The sequence below is a fragment of the Diplotaxodon limnothrissa genome, linkage group LG23 (genome assembly GCF_057381915.1).
Source record: "Diplotaxodon limnothrissa isolate DT_005_m linkage group LG23, D_limnothrissa_male_GT1.1, whole genome shotgun sequence".
Classification (NCBI taxonomy): Eukaryota; Metazoa; Chordata; class Actinopteri; order Cichliformes; family Cichlidae; genus Diplotaxodon; species Diplotaxodon limnothrissa.
In genome coordinates, this window is record NC_140617.1 from 3,003,190 (window position 1) to 3,022,503 (window position 19,314).

Here is a 19,314-nt window from a genome sequence, read left to right on the forward strand (position 1 = left end):
GTCCACCAGATGGCGTCCACAGAGTGCCATCAAGACGAGAGACGCTGCTTCACAGCATTTTTTTTTTTTTTTTTTAGAGCTGTTTGCACGGATTCCTGTATCCTCCTCGTGGCTACGGTCTGTCAGAGTTACATGACTCGTCAGGGCCTCTGCAGGCTTCAGCATCACGAACTGCCAGGACCTCATCACAAAGACCTTTGATTTCATTAAGACTTCTTGGTGAAGATAATCCACGAAGAAATAGGAATCTAGAGAGAACAAAAAAGAAAATAAATCTACGTCGGAATATGTGCCTATACTGGAATGAGTCAGTATGTTGGCTGATATGTAACAAAATCCGCACGGGTTTGCAGTTGTCCGCAATAGTTGCAACTGGAGCTAGAATATAAAATAGCATACAGCCATATCTTGCTCACATGTTTCAATAGGAAAAATAGATGTTGTTATTTTGCAAAAATCATTGGAATCTCTATGATCCCATTTACTGCCAAGACTGGGCTAAAGTGAAACTTTGTGAAGCCACTAATTCGCAGAAAAACCAAACTGATTATTTAAAGCTTTTGGGGGGGAATCATCACTTAAGTGTATGACCTTTTAACCTGCAGTTTACTGTGTTATCAAATCACAATTTGAATACTACTGGCATTGAGGCTTGGCGAGAGAGACACACAAGCGTGGGGGAGAGAGCGAGTGACCGAGGGAGGAGAGAGAGTGCCTGGCAGAGAACGAGAGAGAAGGAGAGAGAGAGAGGTAACCTGCACCTGCACATGGAGGAAGTCTTACTCTGTTTCGCGCTCGCTCTCTCTCACTCTCTTTCCCGTTCACCCCTAATAGGATAATTGATAGACAGCCCAAATAGTCAATAACTGTGGACTCAGCGAGGTCGCTGGAAGCACTAAGCAGAAACTTTGATGCGCTGCTCTCTGCTCCGAGGAGCAAGTTGCAGGGGAACTTTGAGTGGCGGAGATGCTCTGAGCAGGACTGGGAGTTCATAACCAAAATCCTTCGCTGCTGACCGGAAACTCGCATTTTACAGGTATGCCACTCTTCTTAGAAAACTCTAAGAAAAAAATCTTAGAAAAATGTTTTCCTTAAATTAAACCTTGGTGAAAATATATTTCGCAGCTTCTTCAGGGAACAGCAATGGTGGATATACCGGATACATCCTTAGGTAAGTAAACATGTATTTTATCAATATATTGAGATTAGATTCGTTTATTTTAAGCAACTTCATTTGTTGTTGTTTTTTATCAGCTCAACAGAATTACTCAGTTGCTAGAATTTAACAATTTGAAATTTTAAAAAAGTGCTAACTTTAAAATAGTTGTTCAAATGTATATCGCTCTTATAAAACACACGCACACATTTCCTCTGATTATAAAAGAGGAAAAGTTTGGTTAATTTGCCAACCTTCGTCTAGTTCAGCCACTTGGTTACGCAAACAACAAAATTTGCCAATTTTCATTTCTTCAGTTTTATCCTTCTCGCTGAACCAAAATATTTACCAATTAAAGGATTTCCGTGCATTGCAGATGTGAATCGGAGGGCAGTGTGTGCAGGATGCCATCGGTTGATCAGAGACAGATTCCTGCTCAGAGTCACTGACGGCCTCTGGCATGAGGACTGCGTGCGGTGCGCAGCGTGCGGGGACGCGCTCACGAACTCCTGCTTTCTGCGGGACCGCAAACTTTACTGCAAACGGGACTATGCTGAGTGAGTTATTATTTATAACTGTTTGGTTCATAGGTGGCGTAAGTAGTAGTTCCTTTTTCACGGGAAATCACCAATTTCAACTTTAACCAAGACGTGACAAAATAAAATTTGCAACTTGGGCACATATAATGCAACACACGCAGGCATGTTAAGAAAAAACTACCTAATATTTCTCATACAGTTAAAAAAAGAAAAAAAACATATTAAACGACTCTAACCATTAAAATGTTTGAATAAGCGTTTTAACACAACACTAAACTAATAAAGTTCTAAATAAGGTAGTAGTCGTTTTATGCAGCCTCCTGCAAAAATATAATCATGATATAGAAAAATATATATGACCTTTTCTGCCATTAAAAAAAACAACTATGTTATTTGACTTCAGTTTTGATCATTTTATTCTGAGGGCCAAACCTGATGGTGTATCATTAAGGTCATTTTTGCAACAGTACAGCTTTGTCCAGACTTGACCTTGACTAAGAAAGTGTGTGTGTGTGTGTGTGTGTGTGTGTGTGTGTTTGTGCGTGTGTGTGTGTGTGTGTGTGTGTGTGTGTGCGCGCGCGTGTGTGTGTCTGAGAGATAAAGAAAATAACTTTCTCATAAGGCCAACATAAATATTTCTAATCCTTCTTAGTGTTGTATTGGGTAGACATGGATGCATTTTGTGTGCAGTTGTGTTTAAATGTGTGTATATGCCGTAATATGACTTCCAGTAAACTTGGCACAGTGCACTGAGAGAACAAGGTGACTGTAGGAGGAAGGGGTGGCAAGGGAGCTGGAATGTAAGAAAACTATTGTATTGTGTTGCGTTCGTCCGTACATGCACATGCACACACACAATAATGTGGTCACACCTTCATGCACAACCAGGGGTAAGGTTCAACTGACACATTGTCAAAATGTGTTAAAATTTTGAGGCCCACTGACGTGGCAACTGCAAGCTGGGGACAACATATGGTCCCCCACCCATCCACACACACAAAAAAAAAAAAAAAATCACCTACTGCTCATGCCCTCCTACCTCATTCACCAGCTCATCCCCCCTCAGCTTCCAAATACACTCTGCACACCCTAAAAGGCAACAACTCACATTATTTTTGAACAATTTGGTAATGGCTGTTCTGCCAAGCACACAGGGAAGCAAGGAAATGTTTCAACACACTCATGTTGGAGACATATACCTTTAAAGGAGACGGAGTGTTTTAGAAAAATATGTAGATTTAATTTCTGTAAAACAAAACAAAAAAATTAATGTACTTAGTGTCTTCAGTGGAGATAATAACACTTGGCGAAAACACGTAGTAAAGACTTGTACTGAGAGGTAATTAGGAGTGCACAGCCATATGTCAGAAGGTCTGGTGCATCCCTACAAGAGGGACGGTGAGGATGGTGTGAACTTATTTTGGGGGACAGTGCGCTCCATGAGCCCTGGCGTTATGCGCCGTGGCATCTGGAAAGCTCTTCACACAGCAGCCCCTGTGTTGAGCAATGGGACAACGCCCAGCCGACCGTGAGTTATCTGACCTGATCAATTAGCAGGAGGCCTGGTGCCAAAGCTCCACCTCTGAGTCCACCCGTCATCCTTCCACCCCTGCTGTCCTGTCTGGAGTTACGACACCCAATAACACATGAGCACTACTTTTGACCACAATGAGGGTTTTAAAACTGTGCCAGTTTTTTTTCTTCTTCTCACCAACAAACTATGTCCTGCTCCCCCGTTCGGCTGATGCAAAACAAGTGTGATTATTCCATACTGTGACAACATTTGTCTTTTACCACATGCTGCATCGTCTGACTGAATCTTGCTTTGTTTTTACCTTTGTTTCACCATGAAGCCTGGCCCATTCATGTGGTTTATAAGACAATAATGCTAATATTTGCCAGTACCAGAGGACCGTACAGATTTCAGTTTTATATATATTTATGCATCTAAAATGTTTCTTTTTAATAACAAGTAGGAACATGAGGATATAATATATGTGCCACAAAGGAATAATAACATTAAAAAAGGGTTGAAAATTAAAAAATTAACTTAATTAAAGTAGTTTATCTCTTTTTGGATGATCTAATATGTGTGATATAACAAACAAGATGCATAAAAACATTTTTGTTTTAACAGAACTTTACTGATTTTCATTGTCTGTCCCAGTTACTGTGGCAGACAAGACTAACTTAAGCATATTTAAACTCATTCAGTATCTGAGAAAGTCATCACAACAAAAATAAATAAATTCAACATGTTTTCATATCATAATACTTTCTGATAGTCATTTTTTCCTCTTTAATGTAATTTTTGATTATATCAAAACACTTTGAATTAAATTTTTTATAAAGACCAGCTGAGCAGAGGGGTTTTTGCACCTCAAGCGTGGGGGGGGATCCATCTGTTTTTCTTCCTCTTATCCAACCCGAGGGTTGCATTGAAAAAACACGGTATTTAAGCGTTAATTATAAAGTCATCGGCAGTATGTGTTGTATTAGCTTGCAGTCATTTCCCCACATTTTAGAGAAGCCGCTGAAGCTTTTCTAACTGTAATCATTAATTTACAATAATCTGATTCATTTAGACGACTGAATGCAGTTGTTTTTAATAATGCTTGTTTTATTCCATAGTTTATACATTGGCTGTCTGACCTGTAGTGACTCCAGTTTTCTGAAGCCGAATGCAGAATCCTGTCTGACAGCGTGTCTTCAGCTTGGTTTAGGTTAACTAAACGGTTCAGCGGGCAGGTGGACCAGACAGCAGATTGGTCGTCAGATCTTCGGTGTGACTCGCTGTGCACTTGACCTGACGATCTGTATCTGATACATAGCTCCCGCTGGTGTGTGCGTTCAGCAATGGATCTAAGTTAACCTGATCCAGAAACAAGATCTGCCTCTCTGCTTGTCCACTAGACCAGCAGTCTGAATGCCTGACTGCCAAAGGTCAGCACTGAAGTCAGAGCAAGAACAATGAAAGAGGAGGGCTTGAGGAAAACTGTGAGTTTGTCTGTGTACATTTCTGCTAAACACTCATCTTTTTATACAGTGCTTCCGCATTAGGAGTGCCTCACCCAGACCATGTCAGTGTGGAGGAGTGCAAAATTTTGCTGACTTACTCCTCTGTAATGATCTTGTCACTAATTGCCATGTCTAAATCCAGCGTGACTGAGTGTTCCCGCTCTCCTGGCCGAGCCTCTGGGCCAATCATGTCAGCGGAAACTCTGAAATATTAAACACCTTGAGCCACTCCATAAGTATTGGAGGTACTCTTACCTTTGCATTAACGACGCTTAAGAGTACTGGGGATAATTAGACGAACTGGATAAGGCGTATAATGGAAAAGCGCTTCTCGAAACACGAATGATCTCAAAACATTAATGCCCATAGTTTCTTCTCCGCTGGCATTAGCATCATACTGAGATGTCAAATCAAATGCTTTGCGGTATCTCAGAGACCCAGAAACATTCAGGGTATTTCCTCTGCCACACTTCCTTTGAAATATTTGATTGATGCATCTTGTGTTGCCACAGGAATGCACATTCCACAGACGGTATGTTGACCATATTAAAGCACATACCATTGAAGCTGTGGGGCAGACAACTCAGATGGGTCAAGCAGACCGACCCTCCTGAGCTTCTGGGAAGGGGCTCTTACCATCGCCATAGTGACCCCAGAGCAACAGTAAGAGGTCTTAGCAATGTCTGGCTTTAGGACGTACGAGCTCCGGAGCCTTTGACAGGGATATATGTGTGTGTGTGTGTGTGTGTGTGTGTGTGTGTATATGTGTGTGTATATATATATATATATATATATATATATATATATATATAACAATTCTGTAACTGTAACTTCGGTCGTTGCTGTGCTTTTTGGAAGTCGAATTTCCCAGAGGAACCCACCCGAGGGATTAATAAAGTTCTATCTTATCTTATCTTATCTTATCTTATGTCAACATGGCTGTTAGTTTTATTTTCAACTTAAAAATTTATTTGCTTGGAAATATTGTTCTCATTCGGAATTTGAAATATATCCAAAAATTAATTAATTTGCTTAAGTTTGGGTGTATTTTTTTTCTAGGTAGTGTAAAAAATTTCAGTATCTTTGTACTATTAAGAAGAAAGTTAATAAAAACAACATTACACAATTTATTCAAATTAACTTATTAAAGTAAATAAAATAGATTCAATGTGATTAGGACATACAGAATAATAATTGTGGTTATTAATGTGTCCATGCACAGTGTTAGAATAACCTCCAATGCTCCTATTTTCTGATGGTTTCACAGTATCAAGAAAAAGACTTTCTCATGAGGCACATGGAGTATTTTTATTTGGAAACAAAAAAGGGGAAAAGCTGTCACTTTCTCATGCCTCTGTGCTGACTGCTCTGGTGACCTAGTCAAGTCTGGAGACAAACGCCAGCTCCAGAATGATGACGCATCATCCTGCGTGACAGACCCAAAATGCGGAGGTGCCAGCCAGCGGACAATGGTCCTGCTGCTTGAGGGCTGGCTCTGTCTTTGTCTACTTCTGGTTAAGCAGACTTACGGATAATTCCACGGATAATTCCTGGGACCAGTGGCTCAGTCTCTCCCACCAGGAGATCTGATTCCACCCCTCTGCCTGGAGCCATGGCCTGCCGAGAGCCTTTCTCCTGCCTCCCCAGGAGCGCAGCCTCGGACACGGCAGTCGGAGCCACGGCAACAGTCTCTGAGGCTAAGCTCACCAGTGCTGGTTGCCAGGCGCTAAGATACACACCCGACACACTAAGGGTATGTGTCTGAGTGGTCCGGGCAGGAGGGGGGGAAAGGCGAGAGAAGTCAGGCTGGCGGTTGTTTTGAGTGACAGCTCGACTCAGCAACATTCTCAAAGTCTACCCAGCATTTTTTGGTTTTCTCATAGAGTCCCATCTTACTGATGTGTGAGGGGGTCCTCAAGTGTCTAAAGAAAACAAAATCCCTATTCTCTGTTATTTACTCAGCTCTCACACTTTCTCTCTCTGTGCGCTTGCTTTCCTCCACTGTTCAGTCTGTTTGCAGTGCGTTGTGCAGGGTGCACAGAAGCCATCTCTCCCGCAGAGCTGGTGATGCGTGCGGGGGCCGCTGTGTTCCACCTGCGCTGTTTCACCTGCAGCGTTTGTTCCTGCCGCCTGCAGACAGGAGATCGCTGCGTTCTCAGGGAGGGACAGCTACTATGTGCCAGAGAGGGCTACCACCAATGTCTGGCCAGTCCTAGCTCTTCTGAAACAGGTACAGAAATTGCATGCTTTCATGCTGCTCTTTGATTTGTAATAAATTCACAATCCATTTTGATGATTAAATCCCACTTTAAGAATTCAAACTCTGTCCAGCATTGGGTAAAATAAGCACATTTTAGTTTGAGTAACTAACTGTAACAGTGCAATAAAAACATTGCCAAAATAATGATTCAAGTGAAGTGGTAAAATACCAGTTCAAGTTGGGACATAAAAATCATCCTGGGAGACACAGAAAAGCCCAAAACTCAGCCCGACATCAGCCAGGTTGATGTAAAGTATCTGCATTTTAAACAAAAACTAAAATTCTTATAAAAAAATATTTAAACATTAGCAGGCATGAATTTTCCTGTTTTTATGTGAATATTTTCAATCATATCTATGCCTGTCTTCTAGGTAAAAGTAATGATGAAGATGAAGAAGTTGAGGAGGAATCTGGAAGGATTGCAGGCAGAAAAGTTAAATCAGATGATGTGGAGAGCAAACGCCCCAAAAGACCTCGCACTATTCTGACCACTCAGCAAAGACGCACCTTTAAAGCATCCTTTGAGGTCTCCTCCAAGCCTTGTCGAAAGGTAAACAAAAAAAATATCTTCTGTTACTTTGCATTCAAGTTAAAACTATGAATCTATTTCATATGAGGACCTAACATAGACATTTTAGAAATTTTCATACAGCACTGTCTCATCTTTACACTTATTTTATTCATTGTTTAAAACAAGGTGCAAGGGCTAAGCCTTTTACTAGCTTGTACAATCCAGAGACCCTTTTACCTCATATTGTGAAAGAAAGCCCTTGTACCATGTGTCACCTTGACAGAATGAACAAAAAAAAGGAGAAAACTTCATTCAAAAATATGTGACATGGTTTCATGTATCTTCTGTACATTATTATCACTGTACTGCGGGTGGGTAGTTGGGCAGTTTTGTTATAAGTGACATTGCTAAATTCCTCATGAACTGACTTTAAAAGTACCAAAGTAAAGATTTTTGAAAACATAGCAGTTATTTTCACAAAACAAATAAGCATCATGAGTGTTTCTTTAAGCAGTTTCTGCCTCTTTGCTAAATTTGTGATGTGACGCAGATTTTTATTATCCTTCAAATGACCTCCTCATTCTTTTTTTTTACCCTCGCATTCTGTCTTTGTGTTGCCCTCCTGAATCTTAATCCAAGGTAAGAGAGACCTTGGCAGCTGAGACTGGTCTGAGTGTCCGGGTGGTGCAGGTCTGGTTCCAGAACCAAAGAGCCAAAGTAATTCAAAGTACACACACGCGCACGCACACACACACACACACACACACACACACTCATGCACTGCTAATAAAAGCCTTCTTTCTGCACTGTATTCGTAAGCCAGAGTGGAAATCAGCCTGGTTATCTGTTCATACAGGAAACTGATGACATCTCATGGAGAGATCACTGTAGATTAAACCCAATATTTCCTCACAATTTGGGCTCATGTGTGGCTGCCCTCTACTTCATTCTTGATACTTTACAACTGAGTGAACACAAGCATACTCCTGGGTGGTAGATGGACTGTGGAGTGGGAGGACAGTTTTTTACAGTAGACTTGAGGATTTGACTGCACTGAGGCATTAAAGAGCTTTAATGTCTCTCGATGCATGTTTTTAGATGAAGAAACTGGCCAGGAGACAACAGCAGCAGGAGCAGCAACAGACTCAGGAACAGTGTGAACACCCATCGCATCACACAGGTATTATTCATAATTGCTTTTGTTCTCGCTGTAAGAAAAGGTACCGTTTTCTCTATTTATTTATCAGTTTCTAATAGGTAATGGGAAATACCTTGACTAAAGATTTTATTCAGCCTTTAAGTTATAGAAAGTTCAATTTTTTTTTTTTTTACCTTTTTATTGTTTATTTTATTTTATTTTTACTTGTTTGATACGGGACAGACTGGGGAAAAGAAAGAGGGAAAGAAAAACAGCGGGGAAGAGGGACGGGGATAAAGGGCAAAAAACCCCAAAACAACAACAACAAAATAAGCAGACAAAAAATACATCTATCAATCACCTGGATCACCTGTTGAGAAAGAAAAAAGAGAAAACAAGCAGAAGAAAAAAGAGCAACATAATAAACAACATCGCGATGATCTATGTGAATATAACTGTAAATACTAAATATTAAACATTATTGTGCAGCACGTAAGATCGACAGCACACAGTATGCTTTGAGGTAGGAGTCAAAAAGGGTTTAGTTTGTGTGTGTGAGTCCCCGTGTGTACACCTGTTATCATGAGCGCGCTTGTATTTAAAAGGTTCCTTCAAATAATGATCTGCTAGAGGGTATGGGGGGGCCACAGCCCCGTCCTCCAGGGCATGAAGCAGGTATGGAGGAGATCAAAACTCCAGACATCCAGAGGCCCTCAGAACACAAGAGACCAAGGAAGACCAACAGAGGGGCAGCTGCACCACTGTCCCAGAAAGAGCTGAGGAGAGCCCCAGATGAGGGGTCACTCAGCAGCCGCGGAGCAGAAGCCAGGGGGAGTTGCAGTGACGCGCCCGTGAGCTCTGCCGGCAGCCAGCTGTGCCTGAGTGACCGAGCCCCAGGCCGAGAGGCCGAGGGCACCCCACCCCCGAAGTGGCCCGAGCGAGCCCCAGGCTCCAGGCCCCAACAAGCAGCCACCAAGGAGTGAGCCGGTGTGTACCTGGACGCCCATCCACAGACACAAAGAACCACCAACACACCGATGTCTGATGTCAGGCCCTCCAAACCTTGGAGGGCCTGAGATGTCCCCAGAGAGGTGGCGTCTGATACCCAATCTGACATATAGACACAGACATACAGGCACACACAGACACAAACATCCATTCCCACCCTCATGCTCTCATATGCAATTACTCAACACTCACCCAACGTGGAGACAGACATAAAGAGAAACTGTACACACAATCACACTCCCCAAGCGTACTCTAAGCCCCAGGTCTAGGTACCCTTGCCCCTGGAGGGGGAAACTGCACCAAGACCCAGGTAGTGTTACCCTTTTCCCTGGGGTGGAGAGAAGCAGACTGCCCCGGCTCGGCAGCAGCAGGGAGGCCCCACATTCCAGACCCCAATCGGACGGCCAACTTCTCCTCCCAGCCCCCCCGCTCCAGCAGGCCGCAGAGAACGGGGGTGTGAGAAGACTCCAAAGTTTAGAGCTAAAATTTAGCTTTTAATTGTTTTGAAGGGCTTTCTGCAGTTAAAACAGGCTAAAATCATTAACAGAGAACTCTGTTACTTTAACTACATTAACTCATAAACACACAGCTCTGTGATCTCCTTTGGTTTCCTATGCTTCATAGCGCCCTCCAGTGGCAGTGTGACCTCTGAGATGAAGCACCTCGGGTCCTCTTATGTCCATATTGAACTGCAGCAGCAGCAGATGGGAATGACCACACTGGAACAGCAGGACTGGGACATGGACCCCTTCAGACAGGGCCTGACCCCGCCTCAGATGCCAGGGGATCACATGCATCCTTATGGTAAAAGATCTCAACGTAGTCAAATCCTCAGCTTATTTTAAGCCTTTTGTAAAACAAACATGAAATAAACATAATTTTAAAAGTAAAAAAATGTACTTTTGATATTGCTGGTATTAATTTAAACTTCCAATAGTAGTTGAGATACAAAATAATAATTTATATCTTTTTAAGGTTTCAAGAGCCTGTATGGCGATGTGGACAGAGACCCGCTGTGTCATATGGCTGACGGCGACTGCCTCTCTCTTGGCGACTCCTCGCCACTCACTCCTATTGACCGCCTCTACTCCATGCAGGACTCGTACTTCACCTCGTGAGGGTGGCTATCAGATTCAGACAGACTGAATTTATCTCAGAAATGTGGTAATTTGGTACGTGGACGTAAAATGTTAGAAGGGGACAGGGGTACACTCACAGTGATACCATGCAATACTATACCATGTTCACCTCTATACAAACCCAATTACACTCCTGCCTCTTATGCTTTAAAATCTCTTCGGAGTCTCCTGTACGTGCATGACACTGAACTCTCATTATGTTTGAATGCCAGATTATGAGAGCGTAACTGCATCTACTCATGTAAATAGTTGACTGGGTGTGTATTTGTATTTATTCTCCAAATGTGTGTGTATGCTGTTCATCTCGATCGAATTAACAATAATCAGAAAATAATAAACATGAAACGGTGATTGTTCACTATGGTGTTACTACAAACCACGGGGTGATTTGTCCATATGAAAATGGGATATTCATGCTGAGGGTTAGAGGCAGGTCAGTCCATCCTCAGTGCTTATCAGTCCGATCTAGGTGACGGGTCAGTGAGACATCTTCTCCTGGCTGTTGAATGGATCGTCAGATTGTAAAATGCTGGGCTATGACAGCCGTATGGGTCAGTGGCAGGTAAGCATCACATCCACGCCGCCATCATCAACGCTCACATTGTGCTTTTCTTGGTCAAAGGCCTTTGCTGCATTTTTCTGCCTTTTCCTTCCTTCAGTCAAAGAGGATGGGAGGAGGGGGAGGTGGGGGACCACCCAGGCGCTGTGCCCAGCTGGAATGCACCAATCATGGGAAGGGAGGTTGCGAAAACCCACGGAGGGGGCTTCAGACAACGGAGTGGCTGAAAGCTGTGTCAGGGGAGAATGCCCAGGGTGACACGGAGATATGAAGCCCTACTGTATGGAGTGCCTCCTTGCCCCAGCCGTGAACCCTCTCCTGGACCCATCTCATATTTCCCACTATGAAATCAGACCTTGCAAAGCAGAGAGCTCAAGTCAATGGTCAGGAACAATCTAACTGTCTGTCACCGTAGTACACTACTGCCAACCAGAGCTAAAGAAGCAAGCAGCAGAGTATACCTACAGTACGTCTGTGTTTCGCAGTCCCTCAGTATCTGTTTCTGTATCTGCTCTGAGCGTCTGCTGGCATGTGCATGTGTTCATTCTCATGTGTTAGATGGAACAACACTCTTTGTTGTAGGGCCTAACATAACATAATGTATTCCTTGTATCTATAGGTGAATGAAAAGAGGGGGAAAAAGGCTTAAATATCGGGGAAGAAAGCCAAGGTGGTCACCTGGGGGAGCCTTTTACCTTCTTGTCTGTGTGCAGTTGGCATACGTAGCAGGTGAGAAGACCAAAAAAAAAGTTCACACTGTGATCATACGGTCACAGCGGGTAGCAATAACCTCATTATTATTCCGATGGTAGCCAAACAGTTTCCTGTCAACAGTGCGGTTATTTATTGCACGCTCCATGCCAACCACAGGCCACAAACCCTCTGTCTTTTAACTGCTATAATTGGCTTCATGCTGTTGCAGTGCCAAGACAGATGCACACGCTTTGCTGAACGTACTCCAAAGGATGCTTGCAGATTATAAATAAAGTCTGTTTGCACACATAGACCAGCAAGGTTTAATGCAGTAGATACAGCCATACCATGGAAATGTATCATTTCAGCCACTGGACTTACATATTCACAAATATGACACACATTTCAATAATCAGTGTAATGGGTGGGGGTAGTCATTGTGGGATCAGTGCCCATTTTGACACTGAGTTGATCACCTCCTCACCATATCCTATGATGGGAGCTTTCTGGTCACCAAATGTGCTAAATTGACAGTTAACGGCATTTCGGCAAGCCTAGAGATTTCTGGGAACATTCCCAATTGACCCCACAGCATTCAAATGCCAAATGTGTAAAATATGAATTTCTGATGACGACCTGACAGGACAGGGTTATTCCAGATTGTACCACATGATACTGGACATAGCTGAAAGAATGCCAGCAGTAAAATGGGACTGAATGAGTCGGGGAAGAGTAAACATAAAACAATGAAAAAGCAAATGAAACAACAGTTTTCTGAGATTTTTTAAAATTTTATTGACTTTTGGAAATTTTCAGGGAGGACCTAATGCAACAGCTGTAGACATACTTTATGTATCGTGGATGAAGTCTGTCATATGAATTGCTATTGCTTAAGCGAGAGCAAGTAGATGCAGTAACTACCAAGCTTCTTAGAATAATAATAATAACAAGCAAAAAGTAAAATCACATCTCAAAAAAGGAACAAGAGGTCAAAACTCAAATGCTGGATTCTCTCTTTCACCCCATGTCGGGACATCAGAAGTGATCATATTTCCTACAAAGATGAAAAGATGGGATTAGAAGTGTGCTCACCCTGCTACACCACACTGTATGTGTAAATGTGCATCACTACAGTAAGTTTCACCTGTTTTCTTAAATTGTTTCATGATCAACACAGTCAGTCCTATCAGGAGAAGTATCACAACAGCAATTCCCGCCCCTGCGCCAGTGTACAGCAACATGGCAGTCCCTATCGACATACCTGGCGTGGGATCACATAAAGATTTTAATGAAGCTTTAGGGAACTGTTCTCAGTGTATACTTCATGGCCAGCAGAAGTCATTGTTTTATAGTGTATGTTGATATTAGTTTGGGTTTTGCCTGTATCACACCACACAGTGTGCAAGAGAAGACTCCTATCTTAGAAAATGGTGTCATTTATAAATTACGGGGGAAATAACATTTTAAACTACAGAGAATAATTTACCTGTGCAGCTGGGCAGGCTGTCATTCCAGATCCCAGTGGCAGAGCAAAGCATCACTGCTGTGCCATTGAGGGTGAATCCATCTTTACAGCTGAAAACGCATTCAGAGCTAAAGCTGAAATTCCCCAGAGGATGAGAGCAATTCATAGACAGGTCTGAGGAGAAGGCACGGATGGCCTTACACTGCACAGCTAAAAAGGACAGCAACTACAATTACATAAGATCAATGAATATGTAATAACATTCAAAGTATTGCTATGCACTTACGTCGACAGGTGGGTGGATCCTGATTCCAGTGGCCTGAGGTGTTGCACATCATAGAAGATCTTCCTTTCAGCCAGAAACCTTTATTACATTTAAAGTCACACTGTGAGCCATAACTGAAAGGAGAGTTCAGATGGCTGCAGTTCATCCTCCCATGCTGTGGTGATTTGGCCAGCAGGGGGCATTGGCGTGCTGTGGATAACATAAAAACAGTATAGGCTCAGTACAGCTTCACTTTTGACTTTCTGGGTGGTGTAGAGTTTGGAACTATTTAATGTATGGACACAGATTAAGAAGGACTTTATGTGGATGGCAACCGTATCATGTTTTGGTTTATTACCCTGACAGCCTGGTATTTCTGTGCTCCATGTGCCCGCAGAGGTGCATTCAGTGTCAGGAATTCCAGTTAGCAGAAAGCCGTCCTCACAGGTTGATGTGCACCTAGAGCCAAAACTGAACTCGCCATGAGAATGAGAGCAGTCTAAAGTCCCATGAGAAGGAGGAGTGAGAATAGGACACCTTTCAGCTATAAAGGAAAAAAACTCACAGCACATAGAGGAACAGAGCAGATTATTAGCTTCTTTAAGAAAAAAGTGTAGCTGTGCAATTTAAATTATGGAAAAAGGAGTTTATCGGTCTGTTTCTGATACACTGGATATTGATACAAAGAGTGTTTTTACCTAAGCAATGGGGAACAGCTCTGTTCCACCTGCCTTGAGATGTGCACTCTGTGATAGCTGTACCATTTAGCACAAAACCTTCTGCACATGTTGATGTGCACACAGAAGCAAAACTGTACTCTCTGTGGGGATTAGAGCAGACTAAGGACCCATGAGAGGGTGAGTTCAGAGTGGGACACCGTCTAGCTGCAAGAGGAATGAAGACACAGAGGTACCAAGACAAAGAAAAGGCATCATGCCATTGAAACCTTTAAATTAAGCATTTATCTTTGATTGTCTGATCACTTATTATTGATGGAGGGTTTTTTCCTACCCAGACATTGAGGTATGTCTGTGCTCCAGTTGCTCATAGCCGTGCACTCGGTGTCAGCTGTCCCATTCAGCACAAATCCTTCATCACAGGTTGTCGTGCAACGAGAACCAAAACTGAACTTTCCATGAGGATCAGAGCAAATTATGGATCCGTGAGCAGGAGAGTTCAGTGTGGGGCATTTCTTAGCTGGAGATGAACAAAAAGAAAGATGTACACAAGGTATTAAGCTGATTTAGTGAAAAATTGTTGTAATGCAAACTGAACCATGAAACTACAAGCTTTTAGCGTGTTCTTTACCCAAGCAAGGTAGAATGTCTGTACTCCACATGCCCATGGAGGTGCACTCAGTGCTGGACGTCCCATTCAGCAGAAAGCCCTCATCACATGTTGATGTGCACACAGAAGCAAAACTGTACTCTCTGTGGGGATTAGAGCAGACTAAGGACCCATGAGAGGGTGAGTTCAGAGTGGGACACCGTCTAGCTGCAAGAGGAATGAAGACACAGAGGTACCAAGACAAAGAAAAGGCATCATGCCATTGAAACCTTTAAATTAAGCATTTATCTTTGATTGTCTGATCACTTATTATTGATAGAGGGTTTTTTCCTACCCAGACATTGAGGTATGTCTGTGCTCCAGTTGCTCATAGCAGTGCATTCGGTGTCAGCTGTCCCATTCAGCACAAATCCTTCATCACACGTTGTCGTGCAATGAGAACCAAAACTGAACTCTCCATGAGGATCAGAGCAAATTATGGATCCGTGAGCAGGAGAGTTCAGTGTGGGGCATTTATTAGCTGGAGGGAGGGAACAGGCAGGGTAGAAGGTCAGCAATACGTTTTTTAATCAAGTGGTAATTGGACCCTCTGTGAACCTTGAAAGTACAAGCTCTTTTATTAACTAAACAATTGAGAAGCATGGATTTAGAATGTTTTTTACCCAAGCAATGTGGGATGTCTGTGCTCCAGTTGCTCATAGCCGTGCACTCAGTGACAGCAGTTCCATTTAAGATAAAACCTTCATCACAGGTTGTCGTGCAACGAGAACCAAAACTGAACTCTCCATGAGGATCAGAGCAAATTATGGATCCGTGAGCAGGAGAGTTCAGTGTGGGGCATTTCTTAGCTGGAGATGAACAAAAGGAAAGATGTACACAAGGTATTAAGTTGATTTAGTGAAAAATTGTTGTAATGCAAACTGAACCATGAGACTACAAGCTTTTAGCGTGTTCTTTACCCAAGCAAGGTGGAATGTCTGTACTCCACATGCCCATGGAGGTGCACTCAGTGCTGGACGTCCCATTCAGCAGAAAGCCCTCATCACATGTTGATGTGCACACAGAACCAAAACTGAAGGAACCATTTGGGTCAGAACATGATATGGAGCCATGAGAAGGAGAACTAATTGGAGTACATTTCTTAGCTTAAAGAAAGACAGACATAAGAAGAGGCAGCTTCTTAACCTGTGGTTCACATTCAAAACAGTAAAAAAAAAAAGTTTTCAAATTATATAGTATGTATATCAGCATTTAGTCATACCCAGGCAAACAGGAAGTGCATGACTCCAGTTACCCTGTGAAGAACATTTTGTCACATTTGTACCAATTAGATCAAATCCTTCTTCACACTGAACAGTGCATATTGAGGTGTAGCTGTGCTTGTTTATAGGGTCATGGCATTGCAGATAGGCATGAGGTGGAGCCTGAAGACTGTTGCACTGTACCACTAGAAAAGAGGAAACACTGTTCTTTCAACATCACAGCATGCAATTTTTATTTCTATCCAGAAAGCGTGTGCTGCTTTGTGGTACAGCAGAGTAGTTTGCGACACACCTGTACATGTAGGTGTAGGCTTGCTCCATTGTCCCAAGGTCAGACAGCTGAGTACCTTGTCCCCAGTTAAATAGTAACCCTCCTTGCAGGTGAAGTTACACCATGAGCCATAAGAGAAAGGCTCCACAGGGTCAACGCAGGTCATGTGGCCCATAGCAGGAGAGAAAACTGGGGAGCATTTTCTCACTGTGGTGAGACACAGATATCACTCATAGTTCACATAATGCAGATCAGTGCTCTTATATAAAATGTCAGTTTGAACAACTGTATGTTATGACTGTGCTTTCACAAACATAGCTTAATCATCATGCTGAGATCATTTACGGTCAAAGAAAAAACAAAAAAACAGTTTACCGACCCATGAAAAAAAAATCAGTGTTTGTCCAGCACGGACTTAAATGAGTGTGAAGTGGAGTGATGACAGGCGTGACCTACAGCTAATCTGCTGCACAGTCCAGACAGGATGTGAAAGTGGACTGAGTGCAGTTATGCAGTAGTATATCTCGAAAGTAAATCTGTAAAAAGGGTTCAAGTATTACACAAGTTCTGTGAAAAGTAAGTGACACTCAAATACACACACAGACACACAAAATGAAAGCTATAATCAATTTAACTAAAAATAAAAATGAGTAAACTAATTAACCACCATACAGAATGATTTAAATTCAAAGGCAATGACAACTTTACCTGTACAGACTGGAACAGTGGCTGTCCATTGGCCAGTGTGGTCACAGATGATCTGGTTCTGCCCAATCAGTTCATAGCCTTCATCACAACTGAACTCACAGGTTGAGTTGTAGCTGAAGGCTGCGATGGGGTGGCTGCAGTTCATGCTACTCGCGCTGAAGTTGGTGTATTTCAAATTTGGACACTGTGCAACTATGATAAGCAGTCAAAATATGTTTTGTAACTTTGCCATCTGAAATATCAGTTTTTAAAAACAGCTGGTTTCCTGTTGCCATACCTTGACACAGAGGAACAGGGTGGTTCCAGAGCCCATTGGCTTGGCAAATCAGTTGAGGCGCGCCTATTAACCGAAATCCAACTTCACAGAGAAAATGGCAGGAAGAGTTAAGATGATTAGACCCATAGGGATTAGAACAGCGGAGAGACCCTTGATCTGGATGCGGAAAAGGTTTGCATGTGATCGCTGAAGATAAAACAAATAAAAATTAGTTCATGTCTTTTGTTTAGGTTTGCAAAAATATCTTTAACAATTGTCAGTAGGCTAAAACTAAAATACAGAAGTTCCCGAGGAACAAATGAGGGACAAATTAATAACAATCGAACCCTAAATGGACTGCTACGGTGAGGTTCTATGCCATTCAGATATAAAACGAAGACTTAAAGATGGTCAATATTATTCAAAATCAATCACTTGTTATGGGGACTCTTGTGGCTGAGTTGTCTGGTAACTTCATTAAATAAGTCTGAGGTGGTCAGAATGAAATATCAGGCTAATCCCGGCTGGTTATTTTAATTTAATAGTTGTATATTTGGATTGCATATTGCAATATTCTACAGATCTTATCAGCTTACCCTCTTCACAGCGTAGGCCTCGGAAACCAGGATGGCACTTGCAGATGTGGCTTCCAATGCTTTCCACACAGTCTGCATGAGCACTACAAGACTCATGTTTGCAAGAGGCTGCAAATCACACAAAAGGTGTCAGATGCTGTATTACATTTACTGCCAAAGTTTTCCATCAAACTAAGTGAAAAGTATCCTACCGGTGTAGCAGACAGCTCCTTTCAACTTATTGCAGTTCTCATTGTTCCACTTGGCTGTGTCTCTCGCCCTCTTAATGTATATCTCCACACAGTCCTGACGGGGTATGGTATCTGGCTCTGCTGATGCCCAGTTTTGAGCCTCTTCAGGTACACTCTGACTGGTGTTTACTGAGGTCCACAATCCAGCCACTCTGTGAATCCCTATCCAGTAATATTTTGGATTAAATGGTAGCAGATCATTGAGGAAATTGGTCTCCTCTTGGTTCTGAATGGCAACCATATCCGTGAAGAACTTCTGGCACCACTTGCGAGCCTCGTACCAGTTCTGGTTTGGACCAGTGCTGTAGTTGTATGTCCATGCTTGCACACCTCCTTTCCTACTACTCAAGTCTAAAAATGTAGCATAAGGACAGTAAGATAAATGTGGACTGGTGAAGAAAAGTGTTTGGTGTGTGTATTACGCAGGCTTACCTACAGCAAACACAATCAGTGTAGCTATCAGTGCGTTACAATGCGAGTTTTGTCTTACATCACCTGACATCTGAAATACAAAGAAAAACAACTGAGAACGACACATGGCTGCTATATGTGAGAATGAGGGTACAGTATCAATTTCTATAGGTATGAATGAACAGCCGTTACGTGTCTTACCTTCTGAGCCGTCTTTAGTTACTAATTCTTGGCATTTAACTCTCACCTCTTCAGTAAATGGCAAAACAGTATTATCTGTCCTCCAGGGACTGAGCCAATGTCCAATTTTGTAATATCATTTCTACCACAGCTTCCTTTCAGGAAGGGTTTCACTCAACCACTCACAGCACCCTCCACACATGCATGCACACATCCAAAGATAATTATATATTCAGAAAAAGACATGCAGACACAGTCACTAAAACATTATTTTTATTCACATTTACATTTCAAAGCAATTTACAAGAATGCGGCACACATGTCTGAACCATACCATGATGACAAACCATCGAATATACACA

The 19,314-nt window shown here is 42.4% G+C and overlaps 2 protein-coding genes across 2 annotated transcripts; one reads left to right on the forward strand and one right to left on the reverse strand.

Moving 5' to 3' along the window:
- The first annotated feature begins 1,143 nt into the window (after nt 1–1,143).
- Nucleotides 1,144–10,748, forward strand: lmx1a (LIM homeobox transcription factor 1, alpha). The gene is made up of 8 exons (XM_085348202.1): nt 1,144–1,171; nt 1,533–1,713; nt 6,723–6,943; nt 7,345–7,523; nt 8,124–8,201; nt 8,583–8,664; nt 10,255–10,434; nt 10,606–10,748. Exons 1-8 carry the CDS (start codon nt 1,144–1,146, stop codon nt 10,746–10,748), a joined length of 1,092 nt encoding a protein of 363 aa, XP_085204328.1.
- Nucleotides 10,749–13,010: 2,262 nt separating this feature from the next.
- LOC146607261 (P-selectin-like) lies at nt 13,011–18,863 on the reverse strand. Its single transcript, XM_085348053.1, has 18 exons — nt 18,794–18,863; nt 18,323–18,712; nt 18,132–18,239; nt 17,557–17,742; nt 17,280–17,471; nt 16,593–16,778; nt 16,300–16,485; nt 15,998–16,183; nt 15,701–15,886; nt 15,373–15,558; nt 15,060–15,245; nt 14,763–14,948; nt 14,450–14,635; nt 14,110–14,295; nt 13,773–13,961; nt 13,508–13,696; nt 13,166–13,282; nt 13,011–13,075 (listed from the first exon to the last, which is right to left on the reverse strand). Exons 1-18 carry the CDS (start codon nt 18,861–18,863, stop codon nt 13,011–13,013), a joined length of 3,180 nt encoding a protein of 1,059 aa, XP_085204179.1.
- Nucleotides 18,864–19,314: the final 451 nt, after the last annotated feature.